The sequence below is a fragment of the Cibotium barometz genome, chromosome 21 (assembly GCF_041138505.1).
Source record: "Cibotium barometz isolate CiBa-2024 chromosome 21, ASM4113850v1, whole genome shotgun sequence".
Classification (NCBI taxonomy): domain Eukaryota; kingdom Viridiplantae; phylum Streptophyta; class Polypodiopsida; order Cyatheales; family Cibotiaceae; genus Cibotium; species Cibotium barometz.
Window position 1 is genome coordinate 37,919,418 of NC_141066.1, and position 27,363 is coordinate 37,946,780.

General features: G+C 42.8%; 1 protein-coding gene across 1 annotated transcript in view; it reads left to right on the top strand.

Annotated features, from left to right (window-relative positions):
- LOC147627154 (UDP-galactose/UDP-glucose transporter 5-like) overlaps window positions 1–16,482 on the top strand; it is a 71,418-nt gene extending 54,936 nt beyond the window's left edge. Inside the window, exons 8-12 of the mRNA XM_086815777.1 lie at window positions 12,622–12,734; window positions 12,866–12,954; window positions 13,493–13,579; window positions 13,691–13,759; window positions 15,872–16,482. Coding sequence (XP_086671903.1) covers window positions 12,622–12,734; window positions 12,866–12,954; window positions 13,493–13,579; window positions 13,691–13,759; window positions 15,872–16,063 — 550 coding nt within the window. The 3' untranslated portion in view covers window positions 16,064–16,482. The remainder of the gene's footprint in view (window positions 1–12,621; window positions 12,735–12,865; window positions 12,955–13,492; window positions 13,580–13,690; window positions 13,760–15,871) is intronic.
- The last annotated feature ends 10,881 nt before the right edge of the window (window positions 16,483–27,363 follow it).

Here is a 27,363-nt window from a genome sequence, read left to right on the forward strand (position 1 = left end):
GATACAACGAAGCAAGTACATCCCATGCACCTTTTGCAGAAGTGCATGAACGGATATGTGGTATAACTTGCCTCTTGCAAGAGAGGGGTGTCACTTCAGCACCCTTGCCACCTACACAGGAACAACTCAGGTGGGATGCAAAGGATGCTCAGGCTCATGCATTGATTGCACCACCTGAAGGTGTAGCATCACCTGCATCCACAACGTGTGCTGCTCTGTAGCAGGAGCAATGGGTCTGGGTTTTGTTCCAGATATATACATCCACAAATTCTTGGCAACCAATACATGTTTCATCATGTATGCCCACATAGGATAGTTGGTGCCATCCAACTTATCCTCAGTTGTAAGCATGCCAAATACATCATTGCTTGCCATTTCAGCCCTGCAAAAGATACCGTGTTTCACACCAAATGCAAATATCCACTACACTGCAAGTGTCTAGCTATTGATTTTACCCGATAGGCACAAATAGCTCGCTGATTTGTATGACCTGCAAATGTATAAAAATGACATAGGGATAGATGATTTACAGGTGAGTGTACTGATGCAAAAAAACTCCCAAATGTCAAATCCGGAAGGTAGAAGCCACCAATGGTCCAATTCCGAGCCCAATGTCGAATAGCAGGCCTCCAATGCAAAAAGCCCTAATTTAATTGTTCGATTTGGTGTTGCACGAGATCGATTTTTCGAAAAGCCCCAAATCGGGCAAAATCCTCAAATTTTTGGACAATTTCCAATGAAATCCCTGTCAATGTCGCCAATGCTTGCAAATGGTGCTCAATGTCACAAAAATGTGAAAAGCCTCAAATTTTACAGGTGAAATCGGAGTAGATTGGAGATTTCGGGAAGAGGGAAATTTGTAAAATGCCCAATTTCAGAGAAGGGGAAAATGTGCTCAGAGTGAAGAGGCATGGTGAAGTAGGTGGGCGCTTGGGTACAACAGGTACAGTAGGTGGACAGTTGTACAACGGGTGGCAGTACGGGCTCCTGTACGGACAGGCGAAACCAGCTGAGAGCTGTACGGACAGATGCGGCAAAGCGAGGCGAACACACGGCTGATGTCAAATCTGATTTTAGGGTTTAATCGTACAACCGTACGGACTGGTCGCAAAGCTGAAAATTAGGGTTTTCTGAAAATGCCTCCAGAATCAGATTTGCAATGGTCTGATGAGTCCCCTGTATGAAGGGTTTGGTTAGATTCAAAGAAAAAACCCCTAAAACGGGTTGAAAAACCCTAAACTGTTGAAACCTTAAAATGAGCAGATTCAGAGGTGCAATTGCAGGGATAGAGGTGAAAACCCTAATTGCAAAGATGCAGGTCCCAATGGAGGGGGTGACACTGCTCTAATACCAATGTTGGGTTGGGGAGGATACCTGTAGCACAACCCTAATGCATACACACCGAGATAGAAACACAGGAGAGAGAGAGTGTGAGGTGCTAGCAAGTGTGTACTTGATAATAATAAGATGAGCAAGTAAAAGTACAATATAACCTAGGGCTAAGTGCCCAACACACATAAGTGTGTTCACACAGGAAAAAACCTATGTCCAGTCATAGGGAAAAAATGCCCGTGAGTAGATCTGTTCACACCAGAACTTCTCGGAGGACGAGGACCAGATGGTCAACAATAACTAGAAGCTTTGATACCAATGTAACATGCAACGGGTTTGATCGTGTAACGCGCACAACAAGGCCTTCTTTATACCTTTATGTTAGTGAGCTTGAAGCAGTCCGCTGTAATCTTTCTATCACAAGAGATAGAGCTGAGGAGAGAGAATATGTAGAGACGACACCAGATTGGGTCCCAATCTACCCACTTCTTTACAATGCAGAAAACTACTGAATACGGATTGCCAAACGCAAGGATGATGTAGACCAAACATCGGCTGAACCATCAAATGGATTGGAGACAACTGTGAAGCCACTTCTGAAGCCTTACGCATACCGAGATCTGTTGAGGGAGATGCAAGAATGAAGGTTAAATGTTGAAGAGAACTTTGAACTGCCTTGAACTGAAGCACAATGAAGTGCTTGGCTGAGATGTTATATGCACAAGCCCTAAGACTCAAGCACACATACTTCTACACTTGTTTACTGCTGAATCTTTGAAAGAATGAGATGATTTAGGCAAGGGGCTGAGGGGCTTTCTTTTATATGAACATTTTCTGCTGGTTGGTTATCTATACTTCTGTCAGCCTGTTTACAATGCTCACGGCTGTTGCTGTCCTTTCAAGTCATTGCTTCACACGTGTGGTGTGCCTGCTCATGCTGTTGGCTGACTGGCTGCAGATATGGTGAGTAGGGCTGCCGACTGGATCTAAGCCTTTGCTATCCCATTTGGTGGCCCAATTGATGGCCCATGGCCTGCCCTTATGCAAGGATACCATGGCTGGCCAAGAGCCTTGGATGCCCTTGCTAAACAATGCTTCTACATGCTTCTACACATACCTAGGGTAAGATGACCTACATGAACTGCCTGCTCTCTGCGTGGGTTAAGTGACAGACTCTGACACCTAAGGCTTGGAAAGACCTACGTGCTCGTGCATGACATGTCGCTGCACTAGGGCTGACAATGGGGTCACAATGTATGACAAATAAACTTGAAAAAGGTACTAACTCTGTACAAGTATGGCATTGATGATTAGCCAATGTGTCACATGGCACCTCAGTGCATGGGCGCTCATGATAGACAAGGGCACTTTTTATATAAACCATCAACTTATCTTGAAGATGTAAACATGACCATGACCAAAACTGAATCCATGACGTTCCACAGAATTGAAATTGTAAATATATCCAGTGTTGAAAATAAAATTTGCACATGACGCGATATTTAGGCCCCTCTATGATATCTGTGTATCCTGCATGCTGAAATGTTTTTTTGCACATATAATGCCGCACTGGGGCCAACCCCCCCACCCCCCCCCCCGCCCCGACATCTTTATTAGCCACCAGGAGTATTTCAACTGTAGAAGCTTTGGGGGCCTCTTCTTCTCCCACACGAAAGGCCATATTAATCCAAGTACAATCACCTCTTCTTCTTCCATGGCCATATTTATCCAGATACAATCACCATAATAAATTTACAACCAAGCTTTCAAATCATGCCTCAAAATTCCATAAACGTAAGAGAAATGAACTTTCCGTGGTGTGTACTGATCTTCTCCTTCTTTCCAATGTCTTCATAATCACCATAAACTTTCCAGGCAACTAGAGCACCAGAAACCCCTTCCCGTATAACGATGTAAAATAACACAGATTCTAGCTAGTGCAATCATATTGTAGATATAACTTGTGATGGAAAATTGCCAAAGATTAAACCTGAATTTGCAGGTCTTGAAACCATTGATAATCAGCCCATTCGCCAAATTCATGTGTACAACCAGCAGGTACAGGTAATTCAGCATTTGGTGCTAGTATGGTACAGCTGGCACAAAGGTGGGCAGCAGGTACACCATACATATGGATCAGCTGGTACAGATAAAAAAACATCAGCTGCAGCAGTACATGCCGTGCAAAGTATCACATCAGCAGTAGCACAGATCGTACAAGTGCAAGAGAAGCTGTATGGTAGGTTCAGGTAAGTACAGCTGGTCCAAAAGAGGTACCACAGCATAAAAATGGTGTACGGCCAGTTGCGCTCTGTAGGGAGAGAGAAGAGAGTTGAGAATATGAAAAATCTCCCATGATGAACAAAAACGAAGCCTTTTAGTGTCTTCATAAGCTTAGGTCCCATGCACAATAGTCGGTGCCAAGTGTTGGGCAAGCTGGAATGAAAGTCAACATATGTACTGTCCAAATCTGAAGCTTACGTTTTTCTCCTTGATTTTACACGTTCTGGGTGCCCCAAATGTTAAAAACCAGCCCAATATGTGTGGAACTCTTTACTCACAGGGTGCTCAAGCAATAAAATGTCTAGGCACATTAAAATGAGCGTGAATCCATTTAAATTACGAGGTGCCCTGTCATGATTGTGACTTAATGTCTCTTAATTACCCTTAATTACTCTTAGTCATTGAAAGAACACGAGTGAAGGGTCACACCTTGTCACATGGGTCATCACCAAAGGACACGTCTCTTCAAAGGGACACATCTATTGATTAAAGGACACATCTCATAGGCATGCCTTTCTTAGCCTACATGCTAACTACATGCTCTCAATGTAAATCTACTGCTATGGCTTGACTTCTACATGTATTTATCTGATGATTTCTCCAAGTGGGTAAGATGACTAACACATACAGACTCTCTATGGTTGTGGAGACTGACCTATGAAGCTCGTGCCTAACATGTACCAAGGCCCAACTAGCGTGCGAAACAAGACAAAAACACAAAAAAAACAGGCACCCAAGCTAGCCGCCAGCATAAAAAACAACAACAACAATGGTTAGCCCGACTAGTGATCTCCACAAAACAAAAAAAAAAACGCACCAATGGCAAACTGGTTAGTGCTCTTTGTGTGTCTTCAGAGACGGATTCCTTCGCTACAACTATGACACGTTTCCGACAGCATACCAATCCAACCGGAATATTTGCAACATCTATACCACAGGTGTGATCGTTTCATAAATTAATCACACTTTTTCCAATACAAAAAAATGTGGTATTTTCGTGTTCAAGAAACCTAGCGTTTCATTCTTCTCTGGGCACAACACTCTTCGGTTCTACGGGCTCAAGGCATCTACTCACATTTACTCGACGCATCTTACCATTTTCCTAGTGAATTTCCTTTTATTGCAGTAGCTTATGGACGAAGGGAGTTAAGAGTTCAGTTACATTCAGGACTCTCCTCCTCGAGCATCTTCTCCGGCGACACCTCCAGTGCCTTCTCCTGTACTGACCCTCCACCTCGCATCTTTTGAGTACAGGTGGCTACACGTACCTTAGAGCCTCGCCAGTACGGCGTGTGGATCTTTGTGGTTACAACTCCGGAGGAGTACCTGCACCATTATACCTTTCTTTTGTGATGGTACCCGTACATGAGCCTCTCCATTCTGGTGTGCCAAATCCTCTTCCACGCGCTTGGTCTCTATTCAGAGGGACCACCTTCATTATTTACTATATGCGTTGCCTCACCGGATTATTCTCCTCGGACACCTACACCAGTATCTGAGAGTCCTAGCCCGACTACGGTACTTGATGACCCCCTCTCCCCGCTACACCGGGTGGTCTATTTTTGCTCGCCCCTTGACAACATTGCTCTGACCTTCCTCCATGGCATCGACTCGTCCTCCATGCGCGATGGTTCTCTCTAGGGCACAACAGTGCCAACAGGAGCTGCAACAGCGCAATCCGGTTCAATCTCCTACCATGGTGGATGAACCAATCATTGAGGGCGAACCCGTTCTCACCGGATGGTAGCAAACCCAGATGACAGCTATGCAAAGTCAATTCCAAAAGACTTTGGAGACTCTCACGTCGCAGATCCAACAGATGCAGTCCCAGTATTCTCAACATGCAAGTTTGAAGGCTTCAATCGATGTACCAGTTCCAGACACCGATGTGGTACCCTAGAGATAGAAGCCGATGACTTAAAAGTTATTTATCGCTTGTTGCAAGCATCAGAAACTAAGAAATTGGCCATTAAACCTCTTGAGTCCTTTTTCGGCCAACGCAACACGCGTACACTTGATCAATGGCTGTACAAGCTCCGCTTGTACTTTGAGTCTCTGGATTTCACCAATGCAAAAAAGATTACCTTTGTCGCATCTTTGTTGAAAGACAATGCATTCTTATGGTAGTAACGACGATTGTCTGATGGGCAGACCGTCAGTACAAATTCGAGTGTCATCCGTAAGCAGTTCGTACCTGCCAATGCGGATTTTCAAGCACGATCTTGCTTACGCCATTTGACCCAAACGAGATCATTGGCCTCTTATATCTCGTAGTTTACCAACTTAGTACTGGAGATTTCAACATTGTTCTCGGAAGACAAGCTACATGCTTTTCTTGAGAGACTTATCCCCACATTGCGCACGGATCTTCACAAATATAACCCATTCGACCTCGCACTTGCTAATCGCTATGTTGAGCTCATAGCCGATATCCCAGTCACCCAACGGGGATCTTCGTCACAAGGTCACCCAGGCTTTTCTACTTTTGGTAATGGTAATAAATTTGGTTCCAAATTTTTTGGCGCTTCTTAACCTCGACCCAATTCTCAACAGCAGTCATTCCAAAAGCCTCACCAACGAGAGGGGTCGTCTTCTGACCGACCATGGTGCCAATAGTCTTATCAACCATGAGGATCAGACCGTGGACGAGACTCTGGACGTGACCAGTCCCATAACCCGAAGCAGTCCCCTGCTATAGGCCAATAGAAGATAGGCCTATCCACCATTTGTTCCGGAAACCACTGATGGCTCGAATGCTCTAAATCTCCCAGTACTCGGCAAAACTCCAACGCGGAACCTTCCACCTTGGAAGACAGGTCTCAAGTTTAGTCTACATACTTCTAAAGGCAAGCGTGTTATGGTCATATCCTAGCATGCACAAGCTTGCGTCATTACCTCAATGGCTAAAACACAGTCTGCCTCTACAATTGCAGCCTCCGTATCCATTGAAGTGTTGACACTAATTGACTCAATTTTTGGCTGTTCCATTATTGTTCTAATTGACAACGGATGTTCTCACAATTTTGTAGCCATGGCAATGGTGCAACGATTGAAGATACACACCACTCGCAGTCTTCACACTTATGAGATTGAGTTGGCAGACGGATCGGGATTTAAATGCAACACTATGGCTCCTTGACTTTCCTTTCGCATTCACCAATATCGTGATAAGATGGATTTTGAGGTTATGCCTTTATCACGATACGGTATTCTGTTGGGTCAACAATGGCTATATCAGTACAACCCTCTCATCAGTTTCTACATACAGTTTGTCAAAGGGTGTTCGCGATCAATCCTCCACATCAACCTTGTCTGCATTACATGCGAAGCGGTGGGTTCGCAAGGCCGGTTGTTCTTCGACACTCTTAATGGTTTTTTCTACAAAGGAGACACTGGACAATGCTTGACCAGAATCCCAAGGTGGCATATTTGGCTCAACCCTTCCTTACCCCTCATTTGGATTTGTTTCCTACAGAACTCCCTCCAGTTTTGTCTTCTCAATGCCCAATAGGTCATCCGATCGATTTACTCCTGGCAGTTCGCCACTGGCTCGTGCTCCATATCAAGTCTCTTTTATTGAATCCCAAGAAATTCAATGCCAGTTAACGTAGCTTTTGGACAAAGGTCATATTTGTCCTAGTAAGAGTCCTTTTCGTGCACCAGTTTCATCGTGAAAAAGAAAGATAAGTCAATGCGACTTTGCATTGATTATCGCATGTAACTCGCTCAGGAAGCACGGGAGTGGGTGTGCATCGCTTGACCATGAGCACATTTAAACATTTCTGCATTTAATCATAGCCATTAAACAATCCACAAAGCTGAAAATAAAAGTTGTACATATAACACTGCATAGAGGCCGGAATGGCCGAAACCCCCCCCCCCCCCTTTGGAGTATTTCATTATCCAAGGAGAATTACATGTACAAGCTTTGAGGGCCTTACTCTCCCCATGGGAGATGCCGGATTATCCATGTACAACCATAAACCTGTCCTTCATCCAATATGGGTCCTTCCATAGACGCACAAACATGTATAACAGTCCACATGGCTCTTCCATACGCTCATAAACTTTTATGACAATCCATATGACTCTTCCACGAGCACGTAAACCTGTAAACCAGCCCATGTGGCCCATCCTTGAGCTCATAAACTTGTAAACCAGCGCATGTGGCTCATCCATGAGCGCATAAACCAGTATAGCAGCTTGTATGTCGCATCCATAAGTGCCAAAACCTGCAAAACAGCTTGTATATTGCATAAAACCAGAAATTTCAGCAAGCTTTAGGTCTGTTTTGCTGAAAACAGCCATCCGGGGTGTGCAAGATGGTATAGAGTAGTGAAAATCATCTTTCCCAAGCTGGATATGTCTATGGTGGGCTTAGAAATGAAGAAAAATGAGACTTTTCTTCAGCCTTCAAAAACTTGCTTGAAGCTCAAACTTGCCTAAGAGATAACTCTCTCATTCAAATAAGCAAGAAAATGCTACAATGCCATGTGTAGAGCTGAATTGACAAGTGCGAGGACACTTGTCTCACTTTTACCCTCTAATTTGCCACATGTCCCAAATCCGAAGGCCAGAAATTCCACATCTTCAGCTCTAAAAATATCTCAAATGATAGCTAATGGTACTTCGGCAATCCTCGATCTGTGCGGAATTCTGGAGGTAATGACGCGAACAGAAATTCCATCGGAGATTGCCAAAAATAGCAACCTCTCCTAAAATTTAGGAGATGATCTCTTTGTGTTCCACCACATGAGAAATACATGTAAGCACTATGTAGAAACCTGTTTTATTGCTCGATCTCTCCCAAATCCTCAAGAGTTTGCCATACATACTTTTCACTTGACACTTCAGCTCCAAAGCCCATTTCTGTGTCCAAGAAACCGTCTCGAGTGCCTAGACCATGCTATGAACACTTGGTCCTCTATACTTTCCCAAAGCTTGTACATTCTTGATCTTTCGAGCCCATCCACACACATGAATTCTGGAGACATCCACATTCGTCCATAGAAAGTGCCTGCGAAGCCCAATATCTATATAAATCTTGTCCAAGAAAAACAAATCTCCTTAGATATAATCCATCCCAATAAAAGAAGCCATGAAAAGAATTCATTCCATTAAAGGGAGCCATGAAAAGAATTCATTCCATTAAAGGGAGCCATAAGTCCATAAAGCCATCAAACTGAAGAATGCAAAAGATAACCATATATATATATCTATAACCATGTCATATACTGCAGTCCTCGAGCATCGTGCTCACAATAGAGATGACCTCTAGATTCTAGGCTTCTTAGCCATGAAAAGCATTTTTCCTGAAACACATTCAAGAAAAACATACAACACTTCTCCTTGCATTTACAGTGTACACACAAGGTTTAGGTGTTCAAAACACATAAACCACGAAGAATAAAAAAGTAATAGCTTTGTAACCTCAAGAATACTTAGCTCTTCTTCTTTGCCGAAAACATCATGAAGCCACGAGACAAATAGAACTCCACCAAACCTATAAAACAGCTTGTATATTGCATAAAACCAGAAATTTCAGCAAGCTTTAGGACTGTTTTGCTGAAAAACAGCTATCTGGGGTGTGCAAGATGGTATAGAGTAGTGAAAATCATCTTCCCCAAGCTGGATATGGCTATGGTGGGCTTAGAAATGAAGAAAAATCAGACTTTTCAGCCTTCAAAAACTTGCTTGAAGCTGAAACTCGCCCAAGAGATAACTCTCCCAGTCAAATAAGCAAGAAAATGCTACAATGCCATGTGTAGAGCTGAATTGACAAGTGTTGAGGACACTTGTCTCACTTTTATCCTCTAATTTGCCACATGTTCAGAAATTCCACAATCTTTAGCTCTAAAAATATCCCAGATGATAACTAATTTCACAATGGTGCTTCGGCAATCCTCGATCTTTGTTGAATCCCAGAGGTAGTTCGCCTTTCATGCGAACGAGGCCTTTTGGACTCAGATGGGTGGCAGATGCAAGTTGCAACAAAGAGTTTTTTTCAGCACACAGGCCTTCCCATAGCAGGGACTCTGTGAGGTACTTGCAAGATTCACAGGGTGAGGTTTAGATTGAGCCTGATAAGGTGAGGGATATTGCTTCAGAATTTTATTGGTCTTTGTTGACTGCAGAGGTGCCCTCTCCTCAAAGAGATGTGGCACGGCAGAAAGTTTGGGAATGCATGCCCAGGCTCATTACAGATGCTATGTGTTCTTCCCTGGATGCCTCTTTCTCGAAGGATGAATTCCTTCACGCTCTGCATGCTCTTTCCAGTGGTTCATGCCCCGGGGATGATGGTCTTTCTCCCGCCTTCTTTATTCTTTTTTGGGATCATATTGGAGATGCTATCATTGTTGCCCTTCAGGAAATGTGGGTGTCGGGTATGATGCCTCCATACCTCACGGAGGGACTGATTCACCTTATCCCCAAGAGTGGGGACAAGACTGACATCAAGCAATGAAGGCCCATCACCCTCCTTGGTTCTGCATACAAAATCTTAGCTAAAGCCTTGAGTATAAGGTTGCAGCCGATTCTCCAAAGGACTATCCATGATACCCAAAATGGATTTCTCCAAGGAAGGAGTATATTTGATAACATCTTTTTTTTCTGGGAAGCTGTCGAGTGGGCAAAGGCTAGTCAGCAGCCTCTATGAGGAGAGGGCTATCTCATACAATTTTGGGTGGGGGGGGGGGGGGGGGGATAACCACATAGGTGGTCTATAGTGCCAAGTGGGCTCACCACCACTATCTGTGAGAAAGGACCAGGTCGCCAGAGCCTCCGGAAGGCTTCTCAACGCTTCCGCATACGGTTAGAACCACCCTGAAGCTTCCCTCTTTGGCTGCGGAGGGTATGAATGATGTTGATCCAGATTTTCTTGATGGACTCCGCAAGTGGGGTGGGGGTGCCTTCGATGGCTTCTCTGCATCGAGCTCACCAGACGTGCCATGCGACATTGCTGCTACAAATCTCCCATCTCTGGCTTGAACTAGGAGTCCAAAGACCAGTAAATGGGGTTGGGATTGGCACTATCGAGATGTGAAGGTGAGAGACTTGAAGGGCTAGTCTCCCACCTTCCTCCTCGTAATCCATGACAACCTCGGCCTCAGTGGCCCTAGCAACGGCCCCATGTAATAGTACGGGAAGAGGCCCTTTCCATAGTGAAGATGCGGAGAATCCGTTGCCAAACCTGATAAGCCTTCAGCCGACCCCAAAGACAATGTTGCTGGGACTCTTGGGGATGGCCACATCTCGGACATGATGTTGGTCTACCTCCAATGGCCAACCATGTGCCTACCACCAAACTCCTATGTGCCAGCAGCCACAAAAAGAGAGTGATCTTCCAAGGTTGGAAACTGTCCTAGAGCCTCTGCCAAAAATCTAAGAGTGCGATAAGAGACCTTGGGACTGTCATCGTGCTGTTGTTGCCAGAGTGCCCTTGACCTCGGGCATCCGGATCCTACCGCCTAGCCATTCAGTGTATGCAAAAAATGGGGTATCCGGAATATCCTCCCTATCTGCAGGATGACACCAAGTCCACTCCCCCGGGTCCAACTGGAGGTGCGTGATGGGCCGGCTCTCCCAAATCCATAAACGCCAGTGTCTCTCCCTGGCCACCTTGGCCGGTGGTTGGGTCAATGTGCCACTCATGTGCATGGAATCCAATCACCCTCACCCTCTGCAGCGTGCACAACCTGAAGTCCTCCAAGGGGGGCTCTGCTCTCACTAATCTGCCACGAGGTCCAATCGAAAAGGTGAGCAAGGCGGAGCTCTCATCCGCTCCATGAGCTGCCAGGAGAATATCATGCCTGGTGAACACTCGCAGCCATTGTGGGGGAATAGGGTCGGGGATCGGGGTCAGCCACTCCAGAGGAATCGCAAAGTCGATGTTGAGGCTGAGTCTCCCTGCCCTGGGCCCCTCTCCTGGGCCCATTGGGAGCGGCTGTCTTAATGTAAGCCAATCTCCAAGGGACCTAGTAGGGCTCGTGTCAAAGCTCCCCAGGATACGTGAGGGTGAGTCCCTAACATGTGACCACTAGGTAAACAGATCAGGGGTTCCAGATCAAGGGCTGTCGGAGACGCTCCTTGGAGGCTACTGGAACAGGCTGCTGAAGGGCCAGCCTAAGATGATCCCAAGCTCGTAATAAACTGGCTGCAAATGTGTCCCTGATGGCCCGATGGGGTCATAGACACAGTAGCCATTAGTTCCAATATAACAGTTACAATATAAGCGGCAGTAGTTTTTGTTCATGTGTGAAATGACAAGAAGAAACCCATGTTTTTTTTTCCCATGAGAAGATCCTTCTGTAGTCGCAAGGTTTGGTACCAGCCCGGAGGCGTCAGGGTCTTCCCAATCGAAGGGATTACAGCTTGTGGTCGCAAAGTGGCCACAAGACCAACAACGCATGTGGGTATTCGAAGTCAGGACCTCCCCTCCTTGAGTCACAATCCCTCACTACTGGGCTATGTGTTTATCAGCAAGAAACCCATATGACTGATCTTTATGGCATGCTGTTGTTTGTAGAGTGTTAATGACAAGATGGGCACCATTGACAGTACTGAATACTAGCTAGGAATTTTCTTTGCTTTACAGCATCTCCAACCTCTGCAGGTTGGCCAGACAACCTTGTCTCCTTGATCCTTAGCTCTCTTTGGTTATTCCTGGTACCTGCTAGTGTAGATCTGCCTGCTTGAGCAACTGGGCCACACTGGCTGGCTTCTTTGGTTGTCCATAGCCGCGTGCGTACACATGCTGCCTGTTGTTTTTTGATAAATGCCTTGTTTGCTGCTGGAAAATCTGTCCTTTATGCTCTTCATGCACCTGGTTCCTACCAACTCTGCGCAGCCATAGTGTATGACCATGAGTTGCTCATTTGTGCATGACAATAGTGTGTACGTCTGACCTGGCTATACCTTGATGTACACTGATGTCAAATGTATTGATGGATTCTAGACCACAATCAAAAAGAATTGCAAGCTGCTTATATCTAACTTTCTGTTTTCCAGGTTTGATGGTTTTACAAGCACTTTCCAGGACAAGCTTTTCAAGGGCTATAGCATGGATATTTATAATCAAGTATTTTACGTAACTTTGTGCTCCTCCTTCCTTAGCATGAGTGGTGAGATTTCTAACCAACTTAATAGACTACGGATGCTTACACATGTATCCCTCCCTATCCCTCCCCATCACATGTTGAATGGCAAGGTTTCCCTCCCCCTCAGTACTAAGAATTTGCTGAGGATTTTGTAGGACTGTTGGTTCAGAAACAATGGTTTCTTGCTATCGACTTCATCCACAGGCATCCCGACTGTCTTATTGACATCCTGCTCTTGTCTATGGTAAGTAGCTATTTGGATTCCAGCTCTACCTGCATACCTGTTTAAAATTTGGAAAACAATCTAGTCAATGATTTTTATGTGACGTGCACACATGCACATAATAAGCATGTACATACTCATGGATGCATGTCCACTTGCATATAATTCATGTGCATTGTATGCTACATGTAATGTGCTCATGCATACACACGTAGGAGGCTCATGTAGTTTCAGTCTGCTTTTTTATGCAATGGCATGAAACTGTGTTCAATTATTAATAAAGTACATACCCCAATGTGCACATATGTGCATGCATATGCATGTGTTGTTACAGTTGTACTCATGCCAGCCCCCTGAACACGAATTCAAGAGTCTAATGCAATGTGCCTTGTATTATACTGAGTGTATGTCTATCTTCAGATTGAACCTGTCATGTTCATATGAGAAGTGATTGAATTCTCGTAATAGGTTGAAATTGTGCTTGTGTGCATGTGCGTGTGTGTGTGAGAGAGAGCGATTATTGAGTGGTTTCTTACATCCTAAGATTTGTATATTGCAGGTTGCCACTGCCAGCCAGTTTTTTATTTCCTACACAATACGTACTTTTGGTGCCTTAATATTCTCTACAATCATGACTACGAGGCAGGTAAAGTAAACAAATGATGATAAACCCCTTCGGATATGGATTAGAGTTCATTTGCATTAAAGCTAGGACAATAGATTCCTTTGTAAGCTAACTCCTGATTTGCAAATACAGCTTACAAGTATCCTTCTGTCATGTGTATGGTTTGCTCATCCGTTGAGTTGGCAACAAATGTTTGGAGGGGTAAGCTTATTTCTTTTCTGAAGCATCCAGTCTGAATGGCATGATGAACAGGATCTCTTGGTCCAACCTAGGCAGGTTCGCCGAGTACACATGGAGGAATATTGTTTTTTACACAGACTCATCAGAGCTCGGAAAGGGGGCTACCCATAACCCGAGGTATTGGGATATGTATGGAAGTCAGGCACATACCACTGGGGTTGCTGGGGTCAGGAGGAGTTGCATGCTTGTTACAGCCTAGTACACGCAGAGTTACTCATAGTTGTTAAGAGGGGATGAGAAGGCCCACTTCATGTGGATGAGTTTGCTCGGGTCTGGCATCAGGATGTAGTACATTGCATTATGTTATTTCCAACCTGAGACATTAGCCTATGCACGGGATTTGATGCAGGATGGACAGTCCCCGTATTCCCCTTATTTTGCAGACACTATGGAGCCAACAAGGGGATTTTCTCTTGTTGGATGCACAGACAGCTGAGATGCAGGTCCAGATGTATGATTTTTATGGAGGCTCTACTATGCTCCCGGAGATAGACCTAGGAGAGATGGGATTGCACCGGACATCCCAGGATGTAGGGCATGTCACTATGTACGGGAGACATTTTTTAAAGACATGGGGACCATGCATGAGCTGATCATATATAACAAGATGTCCCACTGACCTACATTTGAGAGCCTTACATATATAACAAGATGTCCCACTGACCTACATTTGAGAGCCTTACTTGCTTTCGGTATAGGATTTCACTTGACGGTGGGTGAGGTAGAGAATGATGGTGTGAGAGAGAGAAGGAAAGAGGGAGAAATAGGGAGAGAGACAATGAGAGATTGGAGTGAGGATGAGAGTAAGAGCCCGGGGGTCATATATATAGATAGAATATGCTAAAAGCAAAATTTTATTTACATGGATAATTCCTAAAGTTAGAAAACCAATTGTATGTATAAATGCTATATTTAGGAAAAGTAATTGCATGGTTAAATGCTATATTTAGGAAAAGATATTCTAAGCATTGATAATATTAGATGTTGACATCAACATTAAAAAAAATTTAATATAAAAAATGAAGATATTCCAACCATAATATTCTGCTTTGTGCGATGTAGGAGTGGTACACCAAATTGTAGTGGAATGGTAGCATATATGGTCCATTTGAAGACATGTGAGAGGAATGTGAGAGGAACCACTGTGTAATCTTGGCACACCACCCCTTTCATGTCCCTGCGCTGCTTAATTGCCTAAACAACTTCCAGTGCAACCCTGAGGAGCCAATATATCTGAGGTGTAGAGGCAGTATATAAAAGTCATTATTTCTTCACCTGAACTCCATCCTTTTCCAATCATCCTCCCCAAGGCCTGGTCCCTAAAACATGGCAGCAGGTGTCACAAATGTACTAAAGAGCCATCTCCTAAGCATTGGGCTCCTGCAAGTGGGTGTGGAAGCATTCTCTCTTTAAGCGGCATATTCCCTTGTTGGCTAGGCCTGGGCTGTCGGGCGCATGGTGAAGATCGGGTGAGTGAAACTGACTGCTGGATAAACATGAAATTTGACAATCTCCACCCGATCTCCTCCATGTAAAATGATGCCAGATATGATACTGAATTCGAGATAAGCACTCTTTATCATATGCATACCGGAAGATGGGGACCAGTGTGTCTGTAACTGTGGATCTCATCTATATATAATAAGCCAAATAATGTCTGTGAAAGAGGGCCTCCCTGTTACACCCCAATCGTGCTAATGATCTCAACAGAATGCTACCTCGTGCCTGGACTCTCCTTGTAACCAACTTGTATGGAGCCATGACTCTCCTTATCATCTTCAAGGCCAGGGTCAACTCTTGAAGTTGTTTGAAGAGGCAGGCCTACAGTATCAAATGCTTTGCAAAAATACAAAGCAGCAGTATGTGTGTTGCTTACGCAACGTGGCCACTTCAGTGGTGGCTTTTAGTATCCAGTTATAGTAGGTCCTCTGGAAGCCTGCCTGTCCTCTAGCTCAGCAAGTAGGACCTCATGGTTTCAATTGAAAAAAAAGCTTTCCAATTGTTTGCTCATGTAAAATTGCAGTTTTGTAATTTGTTGTTGTGAAGTTTGACATTTTTTTCCTTTGCATACAGTTGGTGGTTTTCTGCTCGCTTTACTTCAAATCTTTCTTCAACTCAAAGTCCAAAAAGTCCACCACTGCAAGGGTTATAAAGGTGGCACTGGATGTGGAAAAGATGGAAGAAGGTGCTATTCTCAGCAGTGGGTTGAACCCTCAAAAAGACATGGTTGGCTCAAACGGCGTACTGACAACAAGCTTGAGTTGAAGGCGTATGATTTGCGGCTTTGTAACAAAGCTGCCATGTTTGCAAGGTTTGAGTTTTCAGCAATACAGTTATTTTAGGTAAGTGCAAAGCCCAAGTCTGCACACTTACCTGGGTCCAGTGACCCCTCAATATCCAATTATAATGATGGATTGATAGAGATGGGCAGTTTAGCAGATGTTTTTGGGCATCAGTTGCTTTTTTGAAGCCGAGGAAGCTCCTGAAAATTGCCTTGACAATTAAAGACACAATAGAAAAGGTAAACATTGCCTGAAGATCAACTTGATGCTTGGAGGTGATTTTGTAACATAGATTGCCCAAACCCCATGTATCTTGGTTAAAGTGATTGAATCCAAGATACAAATGAGTCCATATAATCCTAATTGCTTGCTTGAAATATTGATTTTAATTGCCTAAACAAATTTAATGTTTATTTATTATTATTATTTTTTCGAAAGTTTGGTGAATTAGAAATTACTTCACAACAATCACCCCCATCTTTACAAGGAACCACCGCAAGCAGCCACCGAGGCATGAACCTGGGACCTCATGCATGGACTTCAAACACCCTAACAACTGGGCTATGTGCTTGGTGGTAAGTAGATGTATGGTGTAGTCCAATTTACTCGTCAATCAAGACGCTAGATTTGTCATCATAGTGCATAAATATGGAGGTGGTTAGCATTTTACCCACAAGCATCATAACCATGTATGCCACCTTAATCTCACAAGACAAAACCACCCTTATACTCAGTTTTGTCCACTACCAAATTGGATCTCTGAACGCTTGCCCAGTTGCCAAAAACTAATGCTAAAGCTGTCTGTGTAAGCAATCAAAAGGTTTTAGGACCACAGGAATCATGTCACATGGCTGCTTTTAGGATTGCTTTTTGATCGCCACCCTCCCTAGAAGATTGTGAAGCAGCATGGCCGCCTTTACACGCCTTGACGGTGATATCCTCTTCTGCCCTGGCACAATCACCTTGACGGCAACAACCTCCTCTCTGTGTTGCACCCCACAATCTCACTCTTCTGTATGCAAAGTCCACAGCTCCCCCTACGGGGACAGAAGCGTTCACCCCTCTCCCTCCCGCACCCCCCCTTCTCCCCCCCTCTCCTTTATTTTTTAGCGTAGCGGTAACGGCTCTTGCCCTACACCGCCATGGTTTGGGTTCAATACCCGCCCCCTCCTCCCGCATGCCTAAATGGCATGTGGTCTGTCCATTTTCTTACTTAATAAAATAAAATAAAAATATCCCTCCCAACACCCAAAAAAAAAACAGCCTATCTCGATTTTTTTTTTTTTTTGGTGGCAATACTCTCTTACGCGTTTACACATGCATCTTACACCCTTGGTGCTTGAAAATTTGCGGGTGGGGCGCGGGGGGTATGTACTCGGGTATATGCAAGAATGTGTATTGGGCCATGTCTAATTGGTATTATTTCAACCCACAACCTCTTACTTGGACCAACCACCTCCCTTAACAAGCATTGTTCCATTTGAGATTGAAATATGTATTTTCTTGGGCTTAAAAATATTTCGTCGACAAGTGTAGGGCAGTGTCAGAAGTAAGCCTTTTTTGTAACCAATGAAAGAAATGCATACAGAAGTAAGCCTTTTCTGTAACCAATGAAAGAAATGCATAGGTTTATTGGTTTTATAACTAAAATTTCAAACAATTGAATCTTTAAGTTCAAGTCCAAGCAAAATTACAACCGATTTTTCTTAATTTGAACTGTGAAAATTACACTAAAGGGTGGTCCTTTCTCATGTTTGGTGTGGTTTTTTCTCGACATTGGTGTGGGTTCCCCTACCAAACACAAATGGCCTGCTTAAGATGAATGGGTCCCCCACTAAACAGAAATGGCCTGCTAAAGACAAAGGGCAGGGTTTGATTTGTACCTATCATCATAGGTGTCCTCAAACTTGCATCTAGCCACCATTTCTCCATGCCAACGCATGTGACTTTCCCCTTGATTGGTAGGTTCCTTATGGCTAAGGGAAAGATTTGCAATAACTCAAGAGCTCTAGCTATGAAGATATGCTTGGATTGCTCAAGCTCTTGGAGAGGTAAGTATGCTATTTAATGATGTGAATAAAAGCGAGAAAAGCATCACTATCTTGAATTCTATGGTCATACATTATCCAAGGGATGCAAAAATACCACATTTACAATATTTTCCCATATTGATTCTTTAGAAGTCATGCCCAAAATAGGGGTATGACTAAAAAGAAACCAAAACTTATCCTTAATAGTCCAACTCGCAATTTTAGGCCTATAGGTAAATGTATGGGGGGTGTGTGTGTGTGTGTGTGGGGGGGGGGGGGGGGATATGTGACAATACAAATGTTTTTTTTTGAAATTTGACAATACAAAACACCCCCAAATTATATACATTTATTCTCACAAAAAAAGTTCTACACTCCCATCATTTCAATATATGGTCATAATTTATGCAAAAGGTTAAAAATATCTCCTTAGCCATAGTGAAATGATATGAATAAGAAAAATAGAGGAGATTTTGTCAAAATCAACACATCAAGAGAAGCCACACTCAAAAACCTTTTTCTACTCGATACTAGCAACTTCTTGTTAAATTCTATTAACGAGAACATAGCATATATATATTTTTATAATAAGAAAACAAAGATTTACCATATAGAATGTGTTAGGAGACTAGACGTACATAGAGGTAAGTAAGACATCTTGTTTAAAGAGACATTGGAAGATAGTCTTCAAACTCTTAGTGGGGTTTATATATCATGCATGTAGCACTGCATGCTCAAAGAAATTGGTTTACATATTATGCGTCCAGCGTTGCATGCTCAAAGAAAGAGGTTTGAAAATCCAATTAATCTATTTCGATGCAATGCATCAAATTAGTTTGTAAGGGCACCTAGAAATGTCACAATGTATCGAATTTGAAAAACAGGATGCCTTTACACCCCACCTTGATGCAATACATTAAAATTGGATGTACAAGTACAATTTGGGTAGCTTTTTACACCCCTTTATATCCCACCTCAGATGCATTGCATCGATTTGATCATCCTCCTTGACGTGTGGATTGGCTTTGTTTTGCCAAAATTTGAGCCCCTAGGTTCTATGTTTGTGGCAACCCCCTTTCCATTTGTAACTCTATCCTAAGCATGTCTTCTAGATATTCACATGGTGGTAGAACATAAGGGAATGGTTACGCAAAGCCCTATGTCTCAAGGTTTAGATTTTCTTGCCCCATGGGGTTGGGTTGTGCAATTTCCAATGGCACTTATCCTATGCTCGCCTAGCTTTTATACTACATGCTTGCTATTGTTGTTGGCGAGGACACGTTATGTGATTGATGTAGATCCGTTGGGTCTGAGGTAGTTCCAGTCATTGGCTCTTTATCCTTCCTTGTGTTCCCTATTCCTCTTCTAAATGAAGAGGAATTGGAACTTGGTTATGTGGGTGAAGAACCTTTTATAATGGGTTCTTGTAGACAATGGGACTCTTATTTGTACCCTGTGTTTGTTATCATTGAGTATTTTGTGGAATGACCATTCCTAATGATATATCAAAAGAGACATGTCCTGATTTGCCGGCATAAATTATGGTTGTTGGGTTACTTAGCCATGGCCATCTTGGGTCAAACCCACCTTAAGATCGACACCAAACATTGAAAACATTGAGGCGCCGACATGGTTTGAGTACTAAGTGAGGGAGAGATACATTGAGGCATTTGGTCGTCTTGCTTCTCTAGCTCCTCATTGAAGCTCCGCCCCAAGATAGTTTAATATCATTTTCATGAAGTTTTTGGCATTGTCATTTGTTGGAAAAGAATTTTCTCAATGCTCCACCCTTGTGTTGTTTCTGTAGGTGATGGATGTGCCCTATTATGTAAGCCCCCCTTTATGAGGAGAAGATGTTATGGTGAGAACGTGGGCACTAGGTAGCTACATTGGATCGTGGTCAAGTGTGGCCAAATGGTTATGAGACGACTTACATAGAATTGGCATTCTACCAAGTAGGATGCATGCTTGTGTGGACTATGTGACCCCATTTGTGAGTGCTAGACAACAAACTAACAAGGACACATTGTTCTCGGGTTGTGGGGCCTATTTGAGGGTCCAAATAGTCTCAGATGGTCATGGGAGTTGTGTTTAATAAATCTTGTAAAAGCAAGACATTTCTTTGTCCTGAGTTTGACTGGATTGCCATCAAAGCTCCTTACCCAGAGCACACGAGTGGGCGAACGCCATCAATTCAAGTTTGCAAACAGTAATATTGTTTACTCTCCACTTCTTTTAACAAAGTAAACTTACTTACTATATATACACTTACCTATGTACATATAAAAACTTATATATATATATATATATATATATATATATATATATAAAAGCTTACTATGTACTTACATATATACATATATGCTTACTAAACTATGTGCTTCCTAACTCAAGAAGTTAGCATTACCTTCAACTTACATTTTGAGGAAAATCCTCACGAATGTATCCGTGTCGCAATGATGTTTCCATCATGCATCATCTTGAGCACTACATTATGTACCTTCAGTAGCACACCCTACTAAAAAAAATACCCATCAAACTTTGTATTTCAGTTAGAGCTTGGCTTTCCTGACTAAAACCGATAGGATTATCAAAGCTTCTATATTGTCCACATACCAATACAGTAAGTTTATTGACCGTATCTTATTAAGGGAAATCATCTACTAAGTGGTATGAATGGTGTCTACATTTTGAATTCTCTCTCTCTCTCTCTCTCTCTCTCTCTCTCTCTCTCTCTCTCTCTCTCTCTCTCTCTCTCTCTCTCACTTTCCACATCTCGCAACATGCACATCATGGATTTTTTGATCCCTCATAGCCTAGGTGTTCAACACACACACCATGGATTTTTTGATCCCCCGTAGCCTAGGTCTTCAACATGTATAGCTTTGAAGCCTACATTTGGTACCAGAGCACATGGTCACCTTCTTACTTTCGACTTACGTTGAAATGAGTGTTAGTCCACATCATCTCCATGTGTATTACCCCACCATGAGTGTCCTCACTACCTGGCTTCTTCATGCTACTACTCTGCTGTGCCACCATTGTGCATGCTTGCTCATCCTGACGTGCTCTTGCATGTCAGCCTAACCCTCCTACATGCCTATGCTACTCCTCCTACACAGTAGAAGCATAATGGCCATCAAATTTTTTTAATATGTAATAAGGTTTTAGAGCCTTAGCCATCAATTCTTTTTAATATGTAATAAGGTTTTAGAGCCTTAGCCATAGAGACTTGTGTGAAAAAAATTCATAAGAGCCCTTAATCATTTGCAGTCTCCATGATTTATTATCACATGGCTTTCATGTCAAGAACCTTCTTGCTCTCTAGCAAGGAACCATAGTGATAGTGGCTACACCACTTGGATCAAGTGGCTACACCACTTGTCTTGGATCATGGAAGTCCCTATTAGAGAGGCTAAAGAGGCCAAGACAAGTGGTAACCACCACTTGTCTTAGATCATGGAAGTCCCTATTGGAGAGGATAAAGAGGCCAAGAGGTTTGTGAATCCCTCTTGTTTGAGCCCTTCCTCTAGTCTCTAATCAACTAAGTAATCCTTTCAAAAGGCAATGGTTAAGCTAGAAAGCTTGAACCACCTTCTTCTCCAATCATTCTCATTCTCAATCACACTCTCACTCAAGCAAGCAAGCATGCACACTCAACACACTCCACCTCACACTAAGCATGTATCCTCCTACAATCAAGTAAGCAAGAAGGTAAGAGAAGAAGAAAGATTTGCACTTGAGAAATGATTGAATTCTCACATTCACATTATCAAGAAAGCAAGCAGTTAAGAGAAGAATAAAGATTTTCCCTTGAGAAATGATTCAATTCCCCCATTCACATTATCAAAAGTTGTATATATATAAATGGGCTTTGCCTACCCATCTAACTTAAGTGGGTGCTCATTGGTGGATTGTGATATATTATTACCCACAATCATACATAATGTGAGTAAATCCTTGGCTAGAGGGTAGGAATTTTGGACGTACAAAAAAGAGTTAATAGGCCCTGCTGTGCTGCTGATTAGACTTGCTCTTGTCTGTAGAAGGTGTGAATGATGGGCATGTTGATGAGAGGATCTTCACTTCATCTTCATGATGCCCTCATCATACAAAAGTGTTATACCACCTTTAGACATTGGAGTAGTGGCTTTCCATTACTACAAGTAAAACACTATAGCCGGAGAGGAGGAAATCATAAGATAACATCTCTTTAAAGCATGTCTGCATCTTGATTGCTTCGAAAAATTAAATGGATACAAATAGACCATATATTTGGCAAAGTGCGGGCCCAAGGTTGATATTAAAGGCAAGGCTTGCATATAGTACTTGTGATATTTATACATAAGACCCTTCTCTTCTTTAAAAACTTATAAACAAATGCAGATTGTTTCACGAAACTTGATAGAAATTTGGTTGGTGACATCTAGTGCATCTTGATATAAGGTAATAAATTGGACTATGAACCCACACATCCACTCTTCTGTTAGGATCATGCCAAACCATAGAGACTCAAATTTAGGGAACTTGAGGAGGAGATGGTTGATTTTCTTTTTGGCTTCATATTCCTTCCACCTTATGGGCATGCATAGTGTCATGCACATTGGGTTTACTTATGTGCCTGCACATCAACATGTAAATTGGGTTTACTCTTTGGAGTGCAATATGTGGCCCAACACTCAGGATTGTGGAGGTAATGGAGCCGCCATTTGGGCTAATTATTTATTTTTGTGCTTTTAAATACCATGCCATCTAATGGCCTTTTGTTTCCTCTGTGATCTTCAATGGGCATGGTTACATAGGCTTGAGGTCCCACTCATGTGGATCTACCTCAAGAAACCCTTCAAACAATGGCTACAAAACATGCCCATTGAAGCACAGAGGAAACAGAAGGCCAAAAACTCTTCAAATAGAACATGGCTTGGCTTCATCATAATCATGGATTTATGGTAGGTGGGAGAGATCCTTGGGAATCTCCTCTTACAATCTTTCTTTTTCTTCAAATAGAACATGGCTCGGCTTCATCATAATCATGGATTTATGGTAGGTGGGAGAGATCCTTGGGAATCTCCTCTTACAATCTTTCTTTTTCTTCAAATAAAAACATAGCGGGATTAAAATGATCAAGTAGGGGGTCGCACGCCCACTTTGGCTAGGTTCTCTGTGGATGGGACCTCACCTCCTTGTGGTTTGTTGCCCTGATGTCCTTAAAAGCATCGATGTTGAGGTCCGGGAATTTCATCCATTGGGCTAGTCTTCACTCACTTGGCAGTTCCTTAGAAGGCCTTGACATCCTTAGGTTGCTCTCATCAGTAATTATGCTTGAGGGTGACTCTTTATCACCTTCTTTTGGACCCTTGCTCCTGGCATGCTCGGCCTCTTTATTGGCTACTTCACTAGGTCCTCCAATGCGCCTAACTCTTTATCACCTTCTTTTGGACCCTTGCTCTCTGGCATTCTTGGCCTCTTTATTGGCTACTTCACTAGGTCCTCCAATGTCTCACCCTCTTGATTGCCCATTTGCTCTAGCTCATCGATAAAATCAAGTGCCTCATTCCCCTCCCTCTTTGTCACAAAGAGGTAGGGTAGGCCACTAGGGGTGTACAATGAAAAAGAGCACTTGGCTACCTTTTTCTCTTCAATTTGTGCCACAAGATAGCAGTGAAGAACTACCATAATGATTGGGTCGGTAGCCACAATGGACTAACTTGTATATGTGGCCCTCATGTCAGAGCCATGCTCTCTTCATGAATCCATGTCTCGACATGGTCTATTATTGCATCCATCATGGCAACAGGCTTTGCAAACTAATATGCATTTAGAATGATTAGCTCTACATCAGCCTCTGCACATGTATTCCTTAAAATAGTAAACAAAGCATGATAATTTGAGACCATGGGATGAAAATATATATATATTGGCTACTCCAGATATATGTCCCCTTTGAAGATCATCATATTCACTAGGTGCATGCATTCTGTTGGCACCTTTCTTCAAAGCTTAGTGAACATGTGTAAGTTGAATGGTTGGTCCAAGGTATCCTTGATATTATATAAACATGAGCGACATTGTCTTGAGAGCCAACTGGAGGTACTGGGCAAGGCTATGGTTTATAACACTAGATTTGGCAAACGGATTGCCACCTTCAAGATCAGCTGATCCTTTTTGACATCCACCCTAGCTGACTTAGCTGAGTCCAAGCTTACAAGCACATGTGCACTCTCTTTAGCTAACTCTTGCTAGAGACTTCTTTTGTTAGCATCCTTTTTGGTCATTTCAGTTGCATGAAAGGCATTGGTACTTCTATTAGCCTCAAGGAGGCGACTGACCTCCGCATATTGCTCATGAAAAGCTTGCAAGGCATTCTCTTTTTTACTTCTGTAGTTTCCCATGATGGCTTTGTCTTTTTTGTTCAAAATTGTTTGGTTTGGCCAAGAGTTCGGTCGTGACCCTATCAAGCTCTGCAACATGATCCAATTGTGCCCTTAAATGCATTCCAGCTCTCTCAGATGGTTGCATAAGCCTTTCATCTTTGGATTTAAGCATTTTGTGAACTTGGGCCTCCCACAATCTTATATGCTCTTGTAAAATGGGAATATGTTGTGTAGCTCCTATATGGCCCCTTTGTGCCTATATAGTGTGAATCTAGGAGATCTAAGCCATAAAATGTTAGATCGAATTGATACATCCAGCTTGGATGTTTGATTGTCCAGTTGCAGTTAGAGCATGGATGTCACAGTGTTCTTACATCTTTGGCTATCCATTTAGTAAGTTGCTTGGCATTTTGGGACAATGGTCCCAGGCTTTGTGGCACTGCATACATCCTTTCATACTCTCATGGTCCTTGCATTGTGCTCTCTTAGGGGCTTTTAGTTTCTTTTCCTTGCGGTTGTGGCCTCGGGGAAAGGGTGCTCTCCATGTCGGTGTCCAACAATGAGGTTATCACTAAGTCTATCCCTCTTGACTTGATCATATTTCTTTGTGGTTGTAGGGTGCTCTCCATGTCGGTGTCCAACACTGAGGTTATCACTAAGTCTATCCCCCTTGACTTGATCATATTTCTTTGCGGTTGTGGCCTCGGGGAAAGGGGGCTCTCCATGTCGGTGTCCAACACTGTGGTTATCACTAAGTCTATCCCCCTTGACTTGATCATATTTCTTTGGCCTTTGGTTTATGGAGCCTCATCAATTGTGGTCCTCCTCTATCCTACGCTTCTTTGATAGTGGGAGAAGTGACTCTATCTCCTTTCTCTCTTATGAGGGTTGTGTGTGGAGGTTTTCTGTACAATGGTCTTTCCATTGGTTCGGGTAGGGCCTGTAACCTTGAATAGATAATTTTGGCGAAACGAAGTCCTACTCCTAGGTACTACCCTCCTAACTTGGTAGTTGTTTTCAATTCTTTACATACTAGCAAAGTTTTGTATTGTAGCCTGTGCATCTTACTCTTTGTAAGCACGGTAGAGTTTAAGAAGCACCCTCATGTCTATCTCTATAAAATGGTTTGGCTTGTAAAAAGAGTAGTATGTACATATTTCTTTGGCTAGGTGACTAGATATAGTAGCCTACTGTCGGTCTAGTGAGGCTTTGTCAATTTTATGGGAACAAATAGGGATGCTCTCTCTACCTGTATGGCATTGTGCTTAATCTAGGCATGGCCCACTCTATGCAATCTTAGTGAGTTTTGAACTACCTCCATTGTTAGCCTTAGAATGACCCTTTGTCAGCCTTGGCCCCTTTGACTAGATCTACATGGAACGCATTAGTTGTGTGGTCATACAATACCATTTCTTGGAAGCATCCATTCCCTAGGGTGGTAGCTTGAAAAAGTTGAGGAGGCATACTTTTTGTAGTAGGAGCTTGCTAGCATTTGTATCCTCAAGAACAAGCCTATGGCAATCTGGAGATGGCACCATGGTATAATATGCTTTCTCTGTGTGACCATCCTTGATGTGAAACTTGAGCATATAGTTGTTCACTTTTTCCAACTCTTCAGCTCTAAAATAACCCACCCTTCTTGCAGTGATTTGATAAGGGATATATAGGGGGATTCCCTCCTAAGTGTAATAATGTGTTTCCTTTGTGGGCCTATGGGTCTCGGCTCCACCCCGTGTGATAGTCATTGTGGTTTGTGTGAGTGGGACTTACTTCTTCACTTCCTTGAGCTTGACTTGGACTTGACCATTATGCCTATAACATCCTGCATAGGTGAGATGATAGTTAACCTTGTAAATCACATCTCTAGTGCACAAGCAACTTGATTTTAAATAACCTTGTGATGATCTTAGTATTTACACTTGGACACATTTTGGCCTTTTGCAACCTAACTCTTGACTCTTATTCCCTTTGCACATTTTGGCCTCCACCCCATGACTCAACAATTCAGTGTGGGTAGCCCTTGCTCTTTTCTTTTTGCTTTATTTTTCTTGGTGCTGTTATTGGGTACACAACAACTTCATTTGCCTTGTGATTTGGCATCAACTTCATTTTCTTGGTGCTTCTATTGGGTAAGAAATAACTTCATTTGCCTTGTGATTCAACATGAGGGTGACATCATCCTTGTTACAAATAAGGTTTCTTCCCATGTTGCTATTGGGTAAGAAACAACTTCATTTTCTCTATGATTTAGCATGAGGGTGACAACATCCTTTTTACAAATAAGGTCTCATCCCATGTAAGGATTGAAGACTTCAAGGTCTTTGGGCCATTCTATAACAATGTTTACTTGTTAGAGTAGCCCGCCACTTTTGTTAGGCTTAGAGGAATGTTCTTTGTTCTAGAGGTTGAGGGGAGGTCTTGAGAGTTGTTCCTTCTCTTCCTCTGTCAATTGTTCCTCTATGTTAGTCCTTTTAATCCTTGCCTTTGTTAGTCCTTTTAAGTATTCATTTTTTCTCTGGCTTGGCTAATTTATATGTTGAATTTGAGTACGATGCAGATTCTTAATGTACTTTGGTTCTTGTGCTTTGTTATTAATAGCCACCATGCATCCAAATCAAGCTTTGTCCCTTAGTAATATCCTTGGGCCGCCTCAAGGGAGAATTCTGTGGTTATCCTGGGTGACTGGAACGTTTCTTCATTTAGTGTTTCTCCCTCTCCTTGGGATCCATACTAACTTGTCATCATATGCTGTTCATTGCAGGTTCAATATACTGGCTTTTGGAATCTATATTTGTTTTGGTTGCTTGACCTTAGCTTTTGGAGAAGTATGGGGTATAAGAATTTTGGTATCCATACCTATTGAAGTTTACCCTTGGGTA